We start from the raw sequence: 19,178 nt of genomic DNA on the forward strand, positions 1-19,178 counted from the left end.
TCATGGCCACTTTTTGATGGAAAATTTCATTAGTGATTTTAGATGCAATCCTGTTTTCGATGCTCACAGTGGCCGGAGGTGAGACAGTGAGCACCACATACCTTGTTAGTCTCTTCCATAACATAATGATCAGCACCAGAAAGTCCAGGTGTCTTTAGCTTCAAATAAAAGCATTAAAGCCCTTTTCATGTTCTATGCTGGATTATGAACCTGCTGGTAAATATCAGAGTTCCCTTGCTTATGACTGACAAATGGAATGACAAAAGCAGCACTCTCACTTTGTTGCCTGGGCTAGAGTGCCCTGGCATCAGCCTAGCTCACAGCAACCTCAAACTCTTGGGCTCAACCAATCCTTCTGCCTCAGCCTCCCTGGTAGATGGGACTACAGGCATATGCCACAATGCCCTGCTTATTTTTCTATATATTTTTATTTGGCTGATTAATTTGTTTTTATTTTTAATACAGACACAGTCTCATTCTTGCTCAGGCTGCTTTCAAACTCCTGACTTTGAGTGATCCTCCTGCTTTGGCCTCCCAGAGTGCCAGGATTACAGGTGTGAGCCACTGCTCCCAGCCATCACAAACTGTCATTACACAAAGAGTTCGATTAAATAATTGGCTCAATTAGAACTGTTAATCCCTTGCGATTGGAAATCTTTTGTGCAAACAGTTATATCTTCACCTAAATTTTTATAGTTCACCACTTGGTGCAGGGAAAAGATCCATCAGCAACCCTAGCTAAATGGGTCTACAGACCCACGAATAAAATTTTCTGACTCAAATTATGGGCCAGGAATACTGGTTTGACATTAATGCACAATTAAAATATGATCAGGCTATTTCTGAAATTCAACAGTACTGTATTAAAGTAGGGAAAAGATAGCTTCTCTTAGGGTGTATCTTCCTATATAAATGTTAAACAAAATGTTAATGAAACTTACATAGATTTAATTGCTAAATTGCAAGAAATATCATGTTCAAGAAATAGTAAGTCCTCCTAATTTAAGAAATATCACTTTACATATATTGGCTTTTAATAATGTTAATTCTAAATGCCAGCAGCTTTATGTCCAGCAAAATTAAACAGCATGGTGCCACCACTGCCATGGCTGCTGAGCCACCCAGGCTGTGGCCATGCTCAGCCAGGCAGCCCAGGACCAGCTCTCAGCACCGCACCCCAATGGCACCTTATGGCCCAAGGGGAGCACCTGGCTGCTGAAAAAACTTTTAAGAAATTGCCAAAAGGTCTGATCAGACATTTAAAATGGAACTTTGGCTGAGACTCTTGGCCCAAAAGGTAATTTCAGAGAACAAAGATCATCTTGTGAGAATGGACTCTTAACACCATCTACTGAGATATATATAAATATAGATATATTTGGCCTGATTTTACAAGCACATTAATATTAGTTAATAATTTGGTCACATTACTGTTACATTAAAAAGAGTAATAATACATTTAGGTATAATTGATTCAGCTTATTTGAATGAAGTTTCAGTTATGATGAGTTTCACTTCTGATTATGTTATTCAGGTTAAAGACTGTATTGCACAACTTCTGCTATTAATATGCAAATTTAAAAAACTAATGTTTTAAGACAAGGAGGTTTTGGAAGTACTAGAACAAAAGTATATTGGCAAACTTTATTAATGACCAAAAACTTCAATTAGAAATTAAGCTAAATGACAAATCTTTTGTTGGACTTATAAATACTGGAACTGATATTAAAATTTATCTAAAGGTTTTTGGCTAAGGATTGGAATATTATAATAGATTCAAAAGACTGTTTTTACTATCCTTTTGCAAATATCTGATAGAAAAAAATTTGCCTTCACCATACCTGCTCTAAACCATCAACAGCCAACTAAACAGCATCAATGGAATGAAAGAGAAACAATTCCACACAAAAATGTTTAATAAAAATGATTTAAAACAAAAGTATTAGTTTTATTAAAAGATAATTTTGTTTAATCTATTGATTTTTTTAAACCACTTGGTTTATGTAATGATATAAGCAGAAGAATAAAAGTACAGTGCTGACTTGTCACACAGTCAGCCAGCACACACCCAACACACACATCTCCATACTGTGTCAGGCATTAGTAATGCAGAGATTGATCAGATATATTTGTTTATTTTAAGTAGCTTACATATAAAAATGCATTTAATAAAGTACCTATAGATTTCAGGTAGAGCATAGCACAAATAAACATAAAAATGTCTAAGTATCTACTATGCACCAGCCACTGCCATAAAATCTGAAAAAAATTGTTGTATGTTCTCCAGACAGATGTTCAAAATGGGAGGGAAGAAGCCTTCAGGTAAAACAGCAGGAAGTGATAAGGGAGGAATTATGGAATAGATTTTTGGACTTTTAAAACTGCATAAATATCTACAAAGCTCATATGTTCTACACTGTCTTTTTCAGTCCTAAACACATTCTAGCACACATTGCTTCCTGAATTAATAAATGAATGAATAAAAATGCAGTGAGGAAAATCACAGGCCTTAAAGTCAGTATTTAGGTACTTATAAAACCAGGGGTTTCTTCTTTCTCTCTGTTGGAGATACTTTTCTTATTGTCTGTTTAAAAAATTAAACTATGTTACACAAAGTATCTAGAAGAATCAAATTCATAGAAGCAAAAATTAAAATGGTTGTGCCAGGGACTGGATGGAGAAGTGGAGTTATGTTTAATCGGTGTTCTGGAAAAAAAGTTCTCGAAATTTCTTTCACATAGTGTGAATATGCTTAATACTACTGTACTGCATACCTAACAAGTGTAAGATGGTAAATATTATATTGGGTGTATTTTACCACAATTAACAATTTGAAATTACCTATATAGTCACCAAGTGATTCAGAATAGGACAGGGTTATTCTGTCTGTATTATCACATTGGTGATATTGGCCACATTGGCCAGAATGTTTTCTCAAGCATGAAACCCCCATTTTTGTTTTCATTTTTAGTTTTATCAGATAGTCCTAGAGGGTTTTGATTCTAGGTATCTGTTTAAAAGTGGGAGAGGTTTTAGATCTCTCCCAAAATCTTTTTAAAAATATAAATACCCAAGCTGAGGTCCAATATTATGTCCATTACGTGTGGATTTGCCCTACACAGCAAGATCTTTACTGGCAGTATTCAGGGGAAGTTCTAGTAACAAGGCAGGTCCTCAGAAGCCAGGGCATGTGATTGGAGCTAGAAGAGGGTGGGACATGAAATAAGATCCTGGGAGGTGAGAACATGGTGGAAAGGATGCTGACAGTGAAGTGAGTGACCTCTTTGAGGTCCACCCCAGCAGAGGAGTAGCACATGAATGCTTTTTTCTGGAGATAGCAGAAGACCCTAGAGCAGGTCAACTGCCAGAGAGTACTGAGAGAGCCCTGGACTGGATCAACCAGAGGCAAGGCCACCATGGCACACTAGAAGGAGAAGGTGATCTAAGATAATGTTCATCACAACTAAATTCATTGGGTGTTGGTCTAATGGGAGGATGCGGAGGGGATGGGTATATACACACCTAATGGCTGCAGTGCTCACCATCTTGGGGATGGACACACTTGAAGCTCTGACTCAGGTGAGACAAAGGCCATGTACATAACCTAAACATTTTTACCATTGTAATATGCTGAAATAAAAAAAAAATTTAAAAAGAGCTAAATCTATTGGGAAAAGTACCACAAGGGACTACTAGCCCATAATGTCTACACTGAGTATTACAGGAATTTCCCTGAAAAATGAGGGATGTGCTGAGGTGTAGAATGGGCAAGAGTTGGGAGAACACCCCAGGAAGGAGGAGTCAGAGGCTGAGGGATGGGTGTTGCAGGTACTAGTGAAATCGAAGATGCATTTTCACACACCCCAACCTCTTTCATAGACTTTGAGAATAATAAATTGGAAGTGGTCTCTTCCCACATTACATTAGACATATTAGCTATATGAAAAGTCATCCACATCATCATTCAGTAATTTTGTTGTAGGAAAAGAGCAGAATGGCTTTTAAGAATATTTCTTTGGAAAAAATTATAGTTTGCAAGATTTTTATGTTTCATTTTTTTTTGTACTTTTGTTTGTTTTTAACCACTTCAGTATGGTGTTCACCAGTCATGAAACCTTGCCCACAGGCGGAAGTCATAGTCTGCATGATAGTTTGTGCTTTGCATTGAGGACGAATCCATTTTGCTCTTGTGTGATGAGGAAAGCTTGAAAGCACTGAAATCTTGATTTACTTTACAGGGAGCTTTACTTGTAATGTAAATCAGAATAGGTAACATATACATATATGTTTTCATTACCTTATTTTTAAATGTTCACAATTTTATCTTGATAAATGAAAAATCAGAAAAGTGATGTCATGGTGGTCGGTTTAGTTGATGCTCGGCTGTGCACCTTCCTATCATGGCTGTCAGCTAAAGTCGCTGTGCATGTTCATCTGTAGCTATCGACTATAATCGATGCTCAGCTGTGAGTTTTCATCTGTGGCTACCAACTATAATTATGATGCTCACCTGTGCACGTTCATCTGTGGCTATCAACTATAGTTGACACTTGTACCAAAGTGGTTAATCTGTGACTATCAACTATAGTTAACACTCATACTGAAATGGCTAATAAGCTAGAGATTTTATATCAGCCTTCTGATATCTTAGATCTTTGAAAGTTCAGAGATAGTAGCCTCTAGTGCTGTGTTGCTCCCCTGATAAAACAACCTTACCCTCCCCTCTTCACTGTGCACACGCCTTAAGGAGCTTTATCTCATCTTGTCACATCAGCACCCCTAAATGCTACAAGTGCTAAAATGCAGCTTCAGGTCCACACACCAAAGCACCTCTCAGCTGTCTGCCCTGGGCAACCCATAGGAAACTCACACTTACCAGGTAGAAAGGTAAGCTCACTCTGCAGCTTCTTTCACAGCCCCCTGTGATACTTCAGGACATATTGTCACAGTAAAAGACAGCACAATCATTCACCCTCTTAATTTGGAAGGCTAAGTGTCATTGTCAACACCTATCCTTTACTCCATATTCTTAACTACGCATAAATCCCATGGATTCCTTAACATTTCTCTTACCTGACCCATCTGTTCCTACCTCAGAAAAAGACACCATTGTGCAGATCATCTCACCTCTAATATTACCTCAATCTGCCTCTCTCCTTCCTCAATACCAAAGCCTCAGCAGGGCCTAGTCAGTGCCAGGTTGATTGGTCTGATGGGTTCCCACTGTTCTTTTCCCCTGCAATTTGGCCCCTCCAACTCATCCCCTAAAACTCTACTAGCTAGAGGATTTCTAGAATGCTGATTTTATCACCTCAATTCTTCCATAAACTTCTTCAGAGGCCCCCACAGTTTCTGTGCTATCAGAATCAGTATATAAACCTAATTTGGATCAGGCTCTGATTCCTGCACAGTTTCCTCCCACACTCCCCTCCATCACTCCACCTGTGTTACTTTCATAAATGTCTAAGTATCTACTCTGCACCAGCCACTGCTGAAGGATCCTACACATGTCCCATGCTCTCTCACCATTTACAAATAAATGGATTTCCTAAATTCGCCATGCCATTTTTTACTAGTTTACCTATACAAACATTGATTATTTTTCTTCCTGAACTCCTTTTCCAACTCCTGTGCCTAGTTAACTATAGTCCAGAGAAGCCTGATTACAGAGATAAAATGTAGTGTGTGTTTTTACTTATAACTTACTGGGTTTTCCTTAGGAGCCCATAGTCACTAAATTCAGGGAAAAAATTAAGTCTAATTCCCAGTTTACAAATGAAAAAAGTGAGAGTCAGTAAGCATAAAGAACTTGTTGAAAGTTATACAGCAGTGGAGGAGCTTGATTTGCCCAAAAGTGGTATTTCTAAGTATGCTATACAGCGTCTTTCCAAATGGCTTGGTTATGGAAGTATTTGCATTACTTACAGGGGCTTTCTGCTGTGAAGAAGCTTTGCTACATGCTGAATGGCAAACATTTGGTCCATACAAGCAGTTTAATTAAACCCTTCTGGCAACTTTGAGACTTTATAAGGAAGCACCATCACTCACTTAATGTCCCCTAGGCAAATGATACATTGGGGTAAAGTGAGAGAATACCAGAACTTGTATTGTTGTTTACTTGTATCCTTAAATGTAGTGATGCTGCTTTGCTAATATACTGATAATAGTAAATAAAGACTCTCTATATGCATGAATTATGGGTGCATGCCCCAAAGTTTTTTACTGGTAGGAGTTTGAGATAAAAAGTATAGGGTCCCCTGATCTCTACTGACCTCTGTCCATTTCATTCTACTCACCACCCAACTCACTCCACTGGAGCCACAACTCACCAAGCTCACACTCAGGTTCTTCCCACATATCCTCACACAGTGCACTCACTACCTTCATCCAGGCCCCTGCTCAGATGGATCTCCCTAGGGGGACATCACCCATACCCCACCCCACCTTTAATGCTCCCTCCAATTATCCTGCTTTAGTTCTCTCCCTCACAGCTGCATTTACCTGAAATTATATTTTGTGTAAATCACCAAAAACAGAATGAAAGCTCAGGGAGCCTGGGAGCCTTCTCTGCTTTGTTTCCCATGTTTTCTCCAGTGCAGTAGGAATTATGACCTGAATGGATGAATGTAGATTTTGTTCTTCTGTTACCATGTACACTCTTGAGTGTAGGTCATTCTTTTGCTAAACTTGTTTGGCTGCCTTGTGGGTTTGTCTTATGTATAGGCCAGTATTGTCTCTCCCAGTGGCTGGTTTTTGCTAGGCATCCAAGAGAACATTCTTCAATACTGAAAAAGTTTAGTATCCATGCTGTAGTATAAACTGTAGCCTTTAACTACATGTTGCTATTTAGCTCTTGAAAACTGTCTACTGTAACTAAACACTGAATTTTTTTATTGTATTTAGTTCTTAAGAATGTTTACTGTAATTGTGAGAGGATTTCAATTTCTAGAACTTAAGGAAAAATATTTCAAAAGTACATGTTCAAATTCAACAGTGATTATGATCTCTCTTTCAATGTGGCAAGTGTCATATTCTAGAACTTTTTCATGATTCCTTAGTAAATGATGGTGAAATGCAAATGTTATTATTTACTGAAACTAAAGCCAAAGGGCATGACAAAAATGAAATGAACGGGAACATCTTCAGATCCCTCAGGATTCTTTTTAGAAAATAGGGAATATACCATATTTAACTTTCCACTGAAAATCCAAATCTAAAACAAGGGAACATATTCATTGAAATGGTGGGATTTGCCATATAGAGAGAGACATATTCATATGCATTTAACTATAAAGCCAAATATTTTGAGGAACAGATCAATATACAGAAAGAAATGATCCTGTCTTGAAAGTTGGTATGTAAATGGGTCATTTTCTTCCTTTTATTCATTTCTGTATTTGTACTCCAATAGAATATATATGGAATGTGGCTTATTTGTGAACTATATCAAATATCCATTTCTTATTCCTATGCAATCATCTTATTTGGTCATTGTTATTTATTTTGCTATATATTTTGTTTTGAATTGACAAATAATTGTATATGTATATATCAGACACAGTGTGATGATTTTATCTAGGCCTACTTGGGGAAAGATATGATAAAACTAATTGACATTTCTCAAAAGACAGAAATGAATATTCAACAGATATATGCCAAAATGCTCAACCTATCTAATCATCATGGAAATGAAAGTTGAAGCCACAATGAACTATTACCTCATACCTGTGAGAATGCCTACTCTCAATATGTGAGAATGCTAAGTGCTGCTGAGGATGAGGAGAAAAGGAAAACCTTGAATATTGTTGCTGTGAATATAAATTAGGGCAGCCAAATTTATTTGTATTTCAATAAATTTAGGGGGTGCCAGTAGAGTTTTTTTCCTTGATGAATGTATGAATTATATAGTGTTAAATTCAGGACATTTAGTGTATCATTCATTCAACGAATATAGGTTTCACCCAGTAGATAAGATTTGATTGAACAATCCCAATCATCCTCCTCCCTTCTGAGTCTTAAAAATCTATTTTCTCATTACAGCCAATGTAGAAAATAGTATAGAGATTCCTCAACAATGAAAATTGAGTTACCATATGATCCATCACTCCCATTTCTTCATGCATATTCAATTGAAGCAAAACCAGTATGTAGAAGACATATCTGTCCTCCCATATTCTTTATAATAATATTCATTCTATTGTAGGTATAGAAGCAGCTTAAGTGTCCACCAGCACATGAATGGATAAAGAAAATGAGGTGCAGTTACACAATGAGCCTTCAAATGGAATGAAATTCTGTCATTTGTGACAACATGTTTTGAACTGAAGGACATGATGCTGAGTAAAGTAACCTAGGCACAGAAAGACAAACACTGTATGATCTCACTTATCTGTTGAATCTAAATAAAGCTGATTTCATAGTAGGAAGTGTGGTCACCACAGAGAGTGGGATTAGGAAAGTGAAAATCAAAGGGTACAAAGTATCAGTTTGTGCCTTTTTTAAAATTCATAGACTTCTAAATAGAAGAACCATGGTATCCTTACATAATAATATCTATTAAAATGTAGTAATCTTCCAATGGTACGATTATAGTCAATATAATAATTTATATTTTTTATGTACAATTTTTCCTAAATTATAAATTTACCCTAAAGTCACCCTAACCCTAACTTCCTGGCATGAGATTCTCAATCAACATTTATTGATATATTTATAATTTTTAAATATGCTTGAAATTTTAGCTTAAGTTACTTTGAAATGATTACTTGATTGACCTTTCTATTTGCTTTGTGACTCAATATTGTGTATTTTTATGAAGTTTAGAAAAGATGTATGGTTTGTATTTTTATTTTTTTTATTTCAAGAAAATATGAGAGTACAAATATTTTAGTCACATTATATATCTTTGCCTCTCCCTAGCAAAGCTTAGAGGCATGCCATTCTGCTCCATGATGATCAAGGCGTCTTTCAGATGTGGGTCTATCCCCAAACACCCAAATTCCTGGTGAACACTACCACCATTTGTGCACCGTAGTGTCAATCATTCAGTACCAATTTCATGGCGAGTGCATGTGCAGTCCATTCTTCTGATCTTGTGTTACTTCACTTTTGATAAAGGACTCACTCAATCCAGGAAAATATAAGCAGTGCTAGCTCACTGTCAAAATTGAGTAATATTTCATTGTATACATATACCAAATATTAATAATCCACTCCTGTGTTGACGGGCTCTTGGGTGGTTTTAATTGTTTTACTTTAAATGCTAACATGCTCATTAATTTTATTTCATCAGAATTTATATCTTCAGGGGTGTAGGTTCTTTTCAAATATTCAAAAGGTGTCCTGAAAATTTCATCACACTATGGGATATCCCACTAAGAAAGCTCATGGTGGAAGGTGAACTGCAATGCAGATTAAAGCTAATGACATATTAATTATCCTTAGGATACCCTAAGTCAACTTGCAAATCTTATTATGCCTTGGCTAGGGAAACACTAGATTGATCAAGCATTCACTCCTTCCTCAGGTCTAGAAGTGATTCAGGGTTGAATTAAGGGTGGAGCAGCACTGAAATCGAATGGCAGCCTTAGCCATCTCCCCAGGTGGAGCATTTCTGGGAACAACACCAAAACAGGGCACCATTGAACCAAGAAGAGCCAGAGATCCTAACTATTTGCCTAAGACATCTAAATACTTTTTAAAGATTTTTAAAATGTTTTTTTTCTTAAGAAATGCTTTATCTGAAACTAAAACATCTCTTCAAAATGAAATATCAAGGAAGATAGTTCCCTATCCCACAATTTCCATATGAAAATGGGATCATAATCTCAGTGAGCACCTAGCTTTAAGTTGCAAAATTATCTCCTCCTGCATTGACTTAAGACACTTGATTTTTATTTGAATTTAACCAATTACCAAAAAAAAGAGTCTCACTAATTACCAAGTGAGTTTACGGTGCACCCGTAACAACAAATAGGGCTGTCTAGTATTCTTTCTTCTTTCTTGAAAGCTAATTATTATTTATCTAGACAACATGTATGTAAAGTTATGATTTGCTTAGCTATGTTAAGTAACGACTTTATGTGTGCCTTTGAAATCTCTCAGTGGATTGGCACTGTGCACATCACATTCTGCTTTAATTCAGTAATAAAAGTGTTTCCTTTTAATTCCCTTTTAAGTTTGTGGAGAGGTTTTCTTATTTGGAGACTCTTGACTTTTAATATTTTGGGAACACTTTCCAGAATTAAAATTATTCCAGAAAATTCAATCCTCATAAGGAAACACTTTATAACGTTAAAGCTAGAACAGGACTGTGGTTACCTGTTAAAATGAATAGAATTTGGTAGTAAACCCCAGCAATACATGGTTTGGATAAACCCACATTCTTAATTATACAAAAAGATTTATTGGTGTATTAATAGCAGCTACTTTGAGAATTATTGCTGTCACTGCATCTGCCTCCAAGGCTAGTGTAGATTTACACCAAATAGCTAATAAGTAGTTCTATCCTTTCTCTAAACGCATCTCACATCTTTAGAATTGAAATAGATACAGAGACCATGGGGCCCAGATACAAATGGGAACAAGATAATGTGCACTGGGTTGGACACATAAACTCCCTTTCTACCTTCTCTTCTTGCCCAAATTCCCGGAAATGTGCAGTGAGTCCTACTGAATCCATGCCTCTCTAGAGACCTAAATCTGAAGCTCTGAATTCAGAATCCAAAGTCTGTGGTTCCTCAGAAAGCATTACAGCATGACCAAAAAAGTAATTTCTCTTCCTGTTTTCCTTCCCTCTCTGTAAATGCAAAGAATACAAAAGGTCAATACAAACTAGACCTTACCTCAACCTTGAATTCACAAGACAGGGACATACTTTGTATTGAGTATGTATTAAAAACTCAAGGGAGACGTGTGCCTCACTGTAAGAGATAAACATGGACTTGTAAGTTGACTTTTAAAGGACCCTTTTGGGGTGAGTGTAAACAATTTCTAGATCTTCTAGTGTTGTATTATAGTAGTGTGAGAAGAATAGAAAGGCTGGCACTACATCTAAATTTTCTGTGAATTATTGGACACTTACTACTCACCTTTTCTGGTATAGTAAGAATTAAATCACACAATGTAAAGGCTTCCTCACAGTGCAACAAACCATACTTCTGAGCACATAGCACATGCTCAGTAGACACTGCATTATGCTGCTCTTCACTTTGGTATTAAGTATGTGTAATGATGAGTCTGGGGAAAAGGCAGTATGTATGCTGTGCTTGCTGTCTCTACCTGAGTGCCACTAATAATGGACCTACGTTGAGCAACATCAGCACTAAAAGGGGACCTGACAAAGAACCCAATTAATGTACCCCTTCCACAACAGCAGACATTTCTTAGAATGAGGCCCACAGTACCACATGATTTATATTCACAGTGATGTTTCTGAGATAATTTTAATGTAATTACCTCAGCCAAGGCTTTGAATTAGGATAACCTGGCTAGATTGAAGAAACACCATCACCTGCCTGCTGGGCTGGGTGGGAACATCCATGTGGTTTTAATTGTGCTCCAAATAATTCTAATTTGATACCAGGGTCAAGTATTAGCACTCCTGCATATATTCATGAGAATTGAGTTTAACCTTTGTTCTCAAGGGAAGTCACAGGTTCTGCTCTCTAAGGTTTGGTAGAGGCAGATCAGTGTGGCCCAGATTCCAATTCCTGTAGCAGAAACTATTGGCACCTGTAGCCGGAGAAGGTAACCAGAAGAAAAGACAGGAGAACCTCTCATTTTGGTCTCCCTGAATGAGCTGATCATAGCTAATTGTTTCCTGTGACCAAGAATAAGTGAGTGTAGTCCTTCTGCATTTTATGTTCCTCCTACTTGTGAGGGTTGTGGAAAAAGGAAAGAAATTGTGCTGACTCCATTAAGGGAAGTCTCAAGATTTAATTTTAATTGTTCCACACAATCTCACCTGCTAAGACATTTCAGAGTAGGAGAAGAGGAAGAAGAAATGACTGGTTTTCAGGTAAGTGTATCCCAGATTGGGGGGTTGTGTCCACTATTTCTTCCAGAAAGCCTTGTAGAAGTTTAATTTTTTGAACTTGTAAACCTTTCCTTCTTTACTTCTGATGTTTATGCCTAATAAGTTTTGTAACTACATTTTTTTTTCTTCTTATGGTAGTCAAGGTTCTCTGGGAAATCCTTCCTCCCTATATAAGAGAGCCTGCTGTATATTCTCTCCCACAAGCTTGTTACTACAATAACCATGTTTCATAAGAAATATATGACATGTAATATTAAAAATGTTTCCATCGTGACAGGTCAAGATAGAATAGTGTGAATTTGTGAGATTCCCATTGGGAATAGGATAGAGTTTTTAGATTTGAGTGAGGAAAGGAAACAAGTACTCTCAAAGTTTGAACTGGATGCTTCATCATCTCTACGTAATATATTATTAGGAAAGTTCAGAAAGAAGAAAGCATTGATTGCCTAGGATAACCAGAAAATTATGGAAAAAGTATAAAATAAAAGACTTGCTCCGTATGATGCTAAAGTGTTTACATACATTATTAAAGATAACAAAACATGGGAAGTATCTGTATCTGAAATTTGCATAAATCTGATGATTCTTCATGGTTACATATTGTTGGCCACTACCATCCCAGCAGTCATTTTGTATCCTCCTCTTTGCAACAATGCCTAACACCAATTCATTCTGCTAAAGTTATGCTAATTTCATTCACTTGCTTAACATGCTTTCTGACAGATTCATCCAATATAAAGTTAATTGTTTTTTTGTTTATCATTAAGGGTCTTGTGGAGATTTACTTTCTGATGTGCATGAGCCATCACATTTAATCTAGAAGCTCTAATTTCTTCTTATACCTTGCTTTGAAAACTGAGGGATATTATCTGTGTTCTGTTCAGATGAACTGAGATATATTCAAAGTCTACCACTTACTGGATATTGACAAAATACTCTCCTTAGGCAAGAAGCATTGTTGTCAGTAGTTATATTATGTGAAATGCAGAGATTCAGACCCCACCCCAGATCGACTGAATCAGAAGCTGTATTTTAACAAAATCTCCAGTTCTTTACTGTACTTGTAAAAATTATGTGATACCTTCTAACTCTCTATGATCCTGTATGTGAGAAATATGCACAATTTATTGATGTGATATAAATATAACACCCATACATTTACATTACTGTAGTAGGGCCCTTAATTTTGTATTAAATACTTTATCATCCATAGCAGAATCATATGCACACAGATTCATACATCTTTTTTGATCCTCATTCCAGCAGATAAGAGAATACGTTCAAGAATATCAATGTGCTAGAGAATATCTTATTGGATAATTCCAGTACTTCATGTGTCAGAAACAGTTCTCACAACTCATTTTCCTTGTAGTCAAGTGAATAACTCTCTCTATGGCCACTTGGGAAATATGTGTCTTTTTACAGGAGATGGTGACATTTCAGGATGTGGCTGTAGAATTCTCTCCAGAGGAGTGGGCATGCCTTGACAATGCTCAGCGGAATTTGTATAGGGATGTGATGTTAGAGAACTATGGAAACCTGGTCTCCCTTGGTGAGGATCACTTATATACAGAATTTCTATTCCACATTAAGGCCATTCTTTTTTTATTAATAGTTTCTTAAAAGTTTCTACTTTACATGAATAAATTTTATTTTATTTTATTTTATTTATTTATATTTTATCATGTTATGGGGATACAAGTGTAAAGGTCACTTATATTGCCCATGCCCCCCTCCCCCCTCAAATAAGAGCTTCAAACATGTCCAATCCCCAAACGTTGCACATCTTACACATTGTCGTTGTATATACCTATCCCCTCCTCCCCCATCCCACCCTCCCAACACCAGATAAATGTTACTCCTATATGTCCACTTAAGTGTTGATCCGTTAATACCAATTTGCTGGTGAGTACATATGGTGCTGGTTTTTCCATTCTTGAGATACTTCACTTAGTAGAATGGGTTCCAGCTGTATCCAGGAATATACGAGAGGTGCTATATCATCGTTGTTTCTTAAAACTGAGTAGTATCCCGTGGTATACATAGACCTCATTTTATTAATCCATTCATGAATCAACGGGCACTTGGGTTGTTTCCATAGCTTCACGATTGTGAATTGTGCTGCTATAAACATTCAAGTGCAGGTGTCTTTTCATAAAATGACTTTTGAACTTTTGGGTAGACACTCAGTAATTGAATTGCTGGATCAAATGGTAGATCTACTTGTATCGCTTTGAGGTTTCTCCATATTGCTTTCCACAGAGGCTGAATCAGTTTGCAGTCCCACTAGCAGTGTAGGAGTGTTCCCATCTCCAAATCTATGCCAATATTTATTGTTAGGGGACTTTTTACTGGAAGGTCATTCTCACTGGAGATAAGTGATATCTCATTGCAGTATGTTCAACATCTCTGATCATCAGGGAAATGCAAATCATTTTATTCTTTCTGTATTTTTATTTTCTGATCTGTTGTATATCTATTTTGTATAATATTAGAATCCAAGGTGCAGAATAACATGGCAGCATTTCAATTTCTCTACATTCTCAACATATGTATGTACGTATATATGTGTATATATATTTACTTATTTAAAAGTTCTCAATGTAATCAAAAAGTCCCCAAACAGCAAAGGTTGGCGTGGATGCAGAGACAGAAGAACACTCCTACACTGCTGGTGGGACTGCAAACTAGTTCAACCTCTGTGTAAAGCAACGTGAATGAATTTCATATCCATGCTTTTAAAGAAAATTTGAAGATTTTGGCATAAAATAAAATCATTAGATGTCTCATGTTATTTTGAGTCTTTCCTTGGTTGGGATTTCACACCAGATTAGTGGTTACTCTAGAAATCAGGGTATAAAATTGTTGTCTGCACCTTGGAATAGAATTTCCAACCCTTATTTATTTGGCGCTAGCGGGAATTGGTGCTCTAGTCATAAATTAGATCAATTTTTATCATTCTACAGAGTCTGTGAGAAAGCAATATGTTGCAAAAGAATTTTCTAGAATCTTCACTAATGTTCTCTCTACTAAGGATAGTACTGCATTAGTAATTGGAAACTCTTCAGCAAGAGTCATGTGAAATTTCTCTAATGAAACAGGTCTTGCCAAGTCAAAGCCAGAGCTGATCACATGCCTGGAGCGAAAGATAGAACCCTGGATTATGAAGAAAGAGGAAACAACAGCTAAATATCCAGGTAGGTGAGATTCAGTGAAGCAGACTAACAAATGTTAGAGAGCCAAAACTCAAGGAGGAAGGCAGATATTAAAAAGTAGGTTTGAATATTCTGCTCTTTGGAAATGATTTTTAGAAGGACATCTTCTGTCCCACGCTCTTAAACTCTCTAAGAACTCTACCCATGCAGTGATCTTCCTTAGAAATCAGTGAGAGCCAAACTTCTTGTCATGGCTTATAAGGGAATACATTATCTATTAGCATTTCTATTGGTTAGGAGTTAAATGACTATCTGTGCATATTTTGAAGACCATGACATTAAACCATCTTTTGATAGCTTTTCGCTCTCCTGCTCTTTCTGGAGTACAGTGACTGATCATAGCTCACTGCAACCTCAAACCTATGGGCTCCAGAGATCATACAACCTCTGTCTTCCAAGTAACTAGACCTATGGGCATGAGCTACCATTTTGTTATTATTATTTTCTTATATAAATGGAGTCTCCTCATGTTGCTAGGGCTAGTATCAAGATCCTGGCTTCCTTCTTGCTTGGTCTCCCAAAGTGCTGGGATTATAAGGGTGATCCTCCATGACCAGGTCCATGTTTTAAGTTCCTTTTGATGCCTCATTTCTGAAATGTGTAAAGGGGAATAGTGAAGATGTTGGGATTTGTTTCTGGAATGCAAGAAACACTAGGGAAAGATATTTATATTTTCTGCATCATGATTTCCAATTCTACATTTTCAGAGCCAATCCTATAGAAAGTCAGATTCACTAATTTTATACAAATGCATATCCTCTTCTTAAATGTAAAAATATCTAATGTTATTTGACTTAAAATAATCTTTTTCTAGTATAAAATGAGGGTAAAATTTCTCCTTTATTATACCCAAATACCCAAACTATAATATAGTTTATTTTCTCTGTTCACCTTATATAATTATAATTCTTAAATACACTGTCTCATTCAGTGCTTCAAATAACTGAATATATTTATACTCCCAATTGATATATAATACTTTCATAACTTATGTTCCATAATTTCCTACTATTTAGTAGCATCAGAAATGTGTCACTTATATGTGTGTGTGTGCATATATTTCTGTGTGTGGGGTGCTTAATGGGTGGAAGTCTCCACAAATAATATTTGTATAACTGCATAAATTTATTGTACACACTGTAGTGATCTGATGTGTGTATGAATGGTAAAACAATATAATTAATGTAATAAACATATCCATCATCTCACATATTTATCATTTAATTATAGTGAGAACATTTATTAATAGTGAGTTCTATGGTCTTAAAAATTTTAAGTGTATAAAACATTATTAATAACTCTAATCATGTTGCCATACAATAGATCTCCAAGATCTATTCATCTTATAACTAAAAGATTTTACCCCTAAAATCTCCTCATTTTTCCTTACTCTACACCCTGGAAACCACTGTTGTACCCTTTACTTTTGTAAATTCAGCTTAAAAAAAATTATCCATAGCAGTTTTTATCTTTCTGGGAATGGCTGATTTTACTTAGCATAATGCCTCCTATGTCCATCCATGTTGTTGAAATGGCAGGATATTTATCATTTTCATGGCTTAGTAATATTATATGGTAGGTGTTTGTACAGTCATTTTTTATTCTATTCATCAAAGCAGGCATTTAGTTTGTTTCCATTTTCTTGGCTAACGTGCATAATGCTGCAATATATATGGGGGTGCAGAATCTTCTTCAGATACTGATTTTACATGAGTATACTCATAGGTAGAATTGGTGAATGATGAAGCAGTTGTATTATTTATATTTTTTAACGAATCTGTATGATGACACTATCCATTTATAATCAATAGCAGTCTACAGGGATGGATTTCCTGCACACTCTTGTCCTCACTTATTATGTCTCTTGTTTTGGACATTAGCCATTTTAAAAGTCTACAAATGTGAAGAATGTGGCAAAGCCTTTACCCAGTGCACACACCATACTCGACATAAAAGAACCCATTCTGGAGAGAAATCCTACAAATGTGAAGAATGTGGCAAAGCCTTTAACCAGTGCACATACCTTACTCCAAATAAAAGAATCCATAGTGGAGAGAAACCCTACAAATGTGAAGAATGTGGCAAAACCTTTACACGGTGCACACACCTTACTGGACATAAAAGAATCCATAATGGAGAGAAACCCTACAAATGTGAAGAATGTGGCAAAGCCTTTTCCCAGTCCTCAATCCTTATTCAACATAAAAGAATACATACTGGGGAGAAACCCTACAAATGTGAAGAATGTGGCAAAACCTTTACATGGTGCACACACCTTACTCGACATAAAAGAATCCATACTGGAGAGAAACCCTACAAATGTGAAGAATGTGGCAAAGCCTTTTCCCAGTCCTCAATCCTTATTCAACATAAAAGAATACATACTGGAGAAAAACCCTACAAATGTGAAGAATGTGGCAAAACCTTTACACGGGTCACACATCTTACTCAACATAAAAGAATACATACTGGAGAAAAACCCTACAAATGTGAAGAATGTGGCAAAACCTTTACACGGTGCACACACCTTACTCAACATAAAAGAATCCATACTGGAGAGAAACCCTACAAATGTGAAGAATGTGGCAAAGCCTTTTCCCAGTCCTCAATCCTTATTCAACATAAAAGAATACATACTGGAGAGAAACCCCACAAATGTGAAGAATGTGGCAAAACCTTTACACGGTGCACACACCTTACTCGACATAAAGGAATCCATAATGGAGAGAAACCCTACAAATGTGAAGAATGTGGTAAAGCCTTCACCCAGTGTACAAAACTTACTCTACATAAAAGAATTCATATGGGAGAGAAACGATACAAATGCGAGGAATGTGGCAAAGCCTTTACTCAGTGCACACACCTTACTATACATAAAAGAATCCATACTGGAGAGCAATCCTACAAATGTGAAGAATGTGGCAAAGCCTTTACCAGGTACACAAACCTTACTCAACATAAAAGAATTCATACAGGAGAGAAACCCTACAAATGTGAGGAATGTGTCAAAGCCTTTACCCAGTGCACAAACCTTACTCGACATAAAAGGATTCATACTGGAGAGAAACCCTACAAATGTGAAGAATGTGGCAAAGCCTTTACTTGGTGCACACACCTTACTCAACATAAAAGAATTCATACTGGAGAGAAACCCTAGAAAGGAATAGAATCTGGCACAGCCTTTATCCAGCTAAAAGGCCTCACTCTACATAAATGAATCCATAGAGCAGAGAAACCATACAAATGTGAGAAATGTGGCAAAGCATTTTCCCAATGACACACCTTAATCTACATAAAAGAATTCCTATCACTGAAAAATTTTACGAATGTGAGATTTGTGGCAAAGTCTTTAATATTTGTTCACATCTTATTCAACATCAAAGAAATCATACTAGATAAAAGTTAGATAAATGTAATGAATATGTAAGTGCTTTTCCAATGTATTAGCCTTAAAATGCACAACAGTAATGAAACTTAAAGAAAAATATAATGATGTAGACTGCTGACAAGACCTTTAGTTACAACAGATCTTACCGGATATGGGAGAACTTACACTGAAAGAAATGCTCCAATATATTCTCAAATATTGCTCAACATCAGAATAATATTAAAGAATAGAAACTTTACAAATATAATGAATGTGAAAAAATATTTATGCAAAACATATACCTTAGAGAACACAAAAAGAGTTGATACTTGAAATTACTTTAATAAATTTCAGAATGCAATTAACCAAGAATCAAATATAAACATATATCCGATGACTCGCAGTGCAATACACTAATGCACTAACACATTCACACATTTCTTTAAACCAGGTTGTTCATTATAAAGAACTACCCAGTTAAAATAGTTAGTTGATTTATTTGTATGTTAGCTTTAAAACGAGAGAGATTTTCTGAGAGTTATAATTACATGTAAAATAT

The 19,178-nt window shown here is 36.3% G+C and overlaps 1 protein-coding gene across 1 annotated transcript; it reads left to right on the forward strand.

Annotated features, from left to right (window-relative positions):
- Positions 1-59: 59 nt before the first annotated feature.
- On the forward strand, positions 60-18,409 carry LOC142862593 (uncharacterized). The gene is made up of 2 exons (XM_075995593.1): positions 60-78; positions 17,133-18,409. The coding sequence occupies exons 1-2, from the start codon at positions 60-62 to the stop codon at positions 18,407-18,409; spliced, it is 1,296 nt and encodes a 431-aa protein (XP_075851708.1).
- The last annotated feature ends 769 nt before the right edge of the window (positions 18,410-19,178 follow it).

The sequence above is a fragment of the Microcebus murinus genome, chromosome 20, assembly GCF_040939455.1.
Source record: "Microcebus murinus isolate Inina chromosome 20, M.murinus_Inina_mat1.0, whole genome shotgun sequence".
In the NCBI taxonomy this organism is placed as follows: Eukaryota; Metazoa; Chordata; class Mammalia; order Primates; family Cheirogaleidae; genus Microcebus; species Microcebus murinus.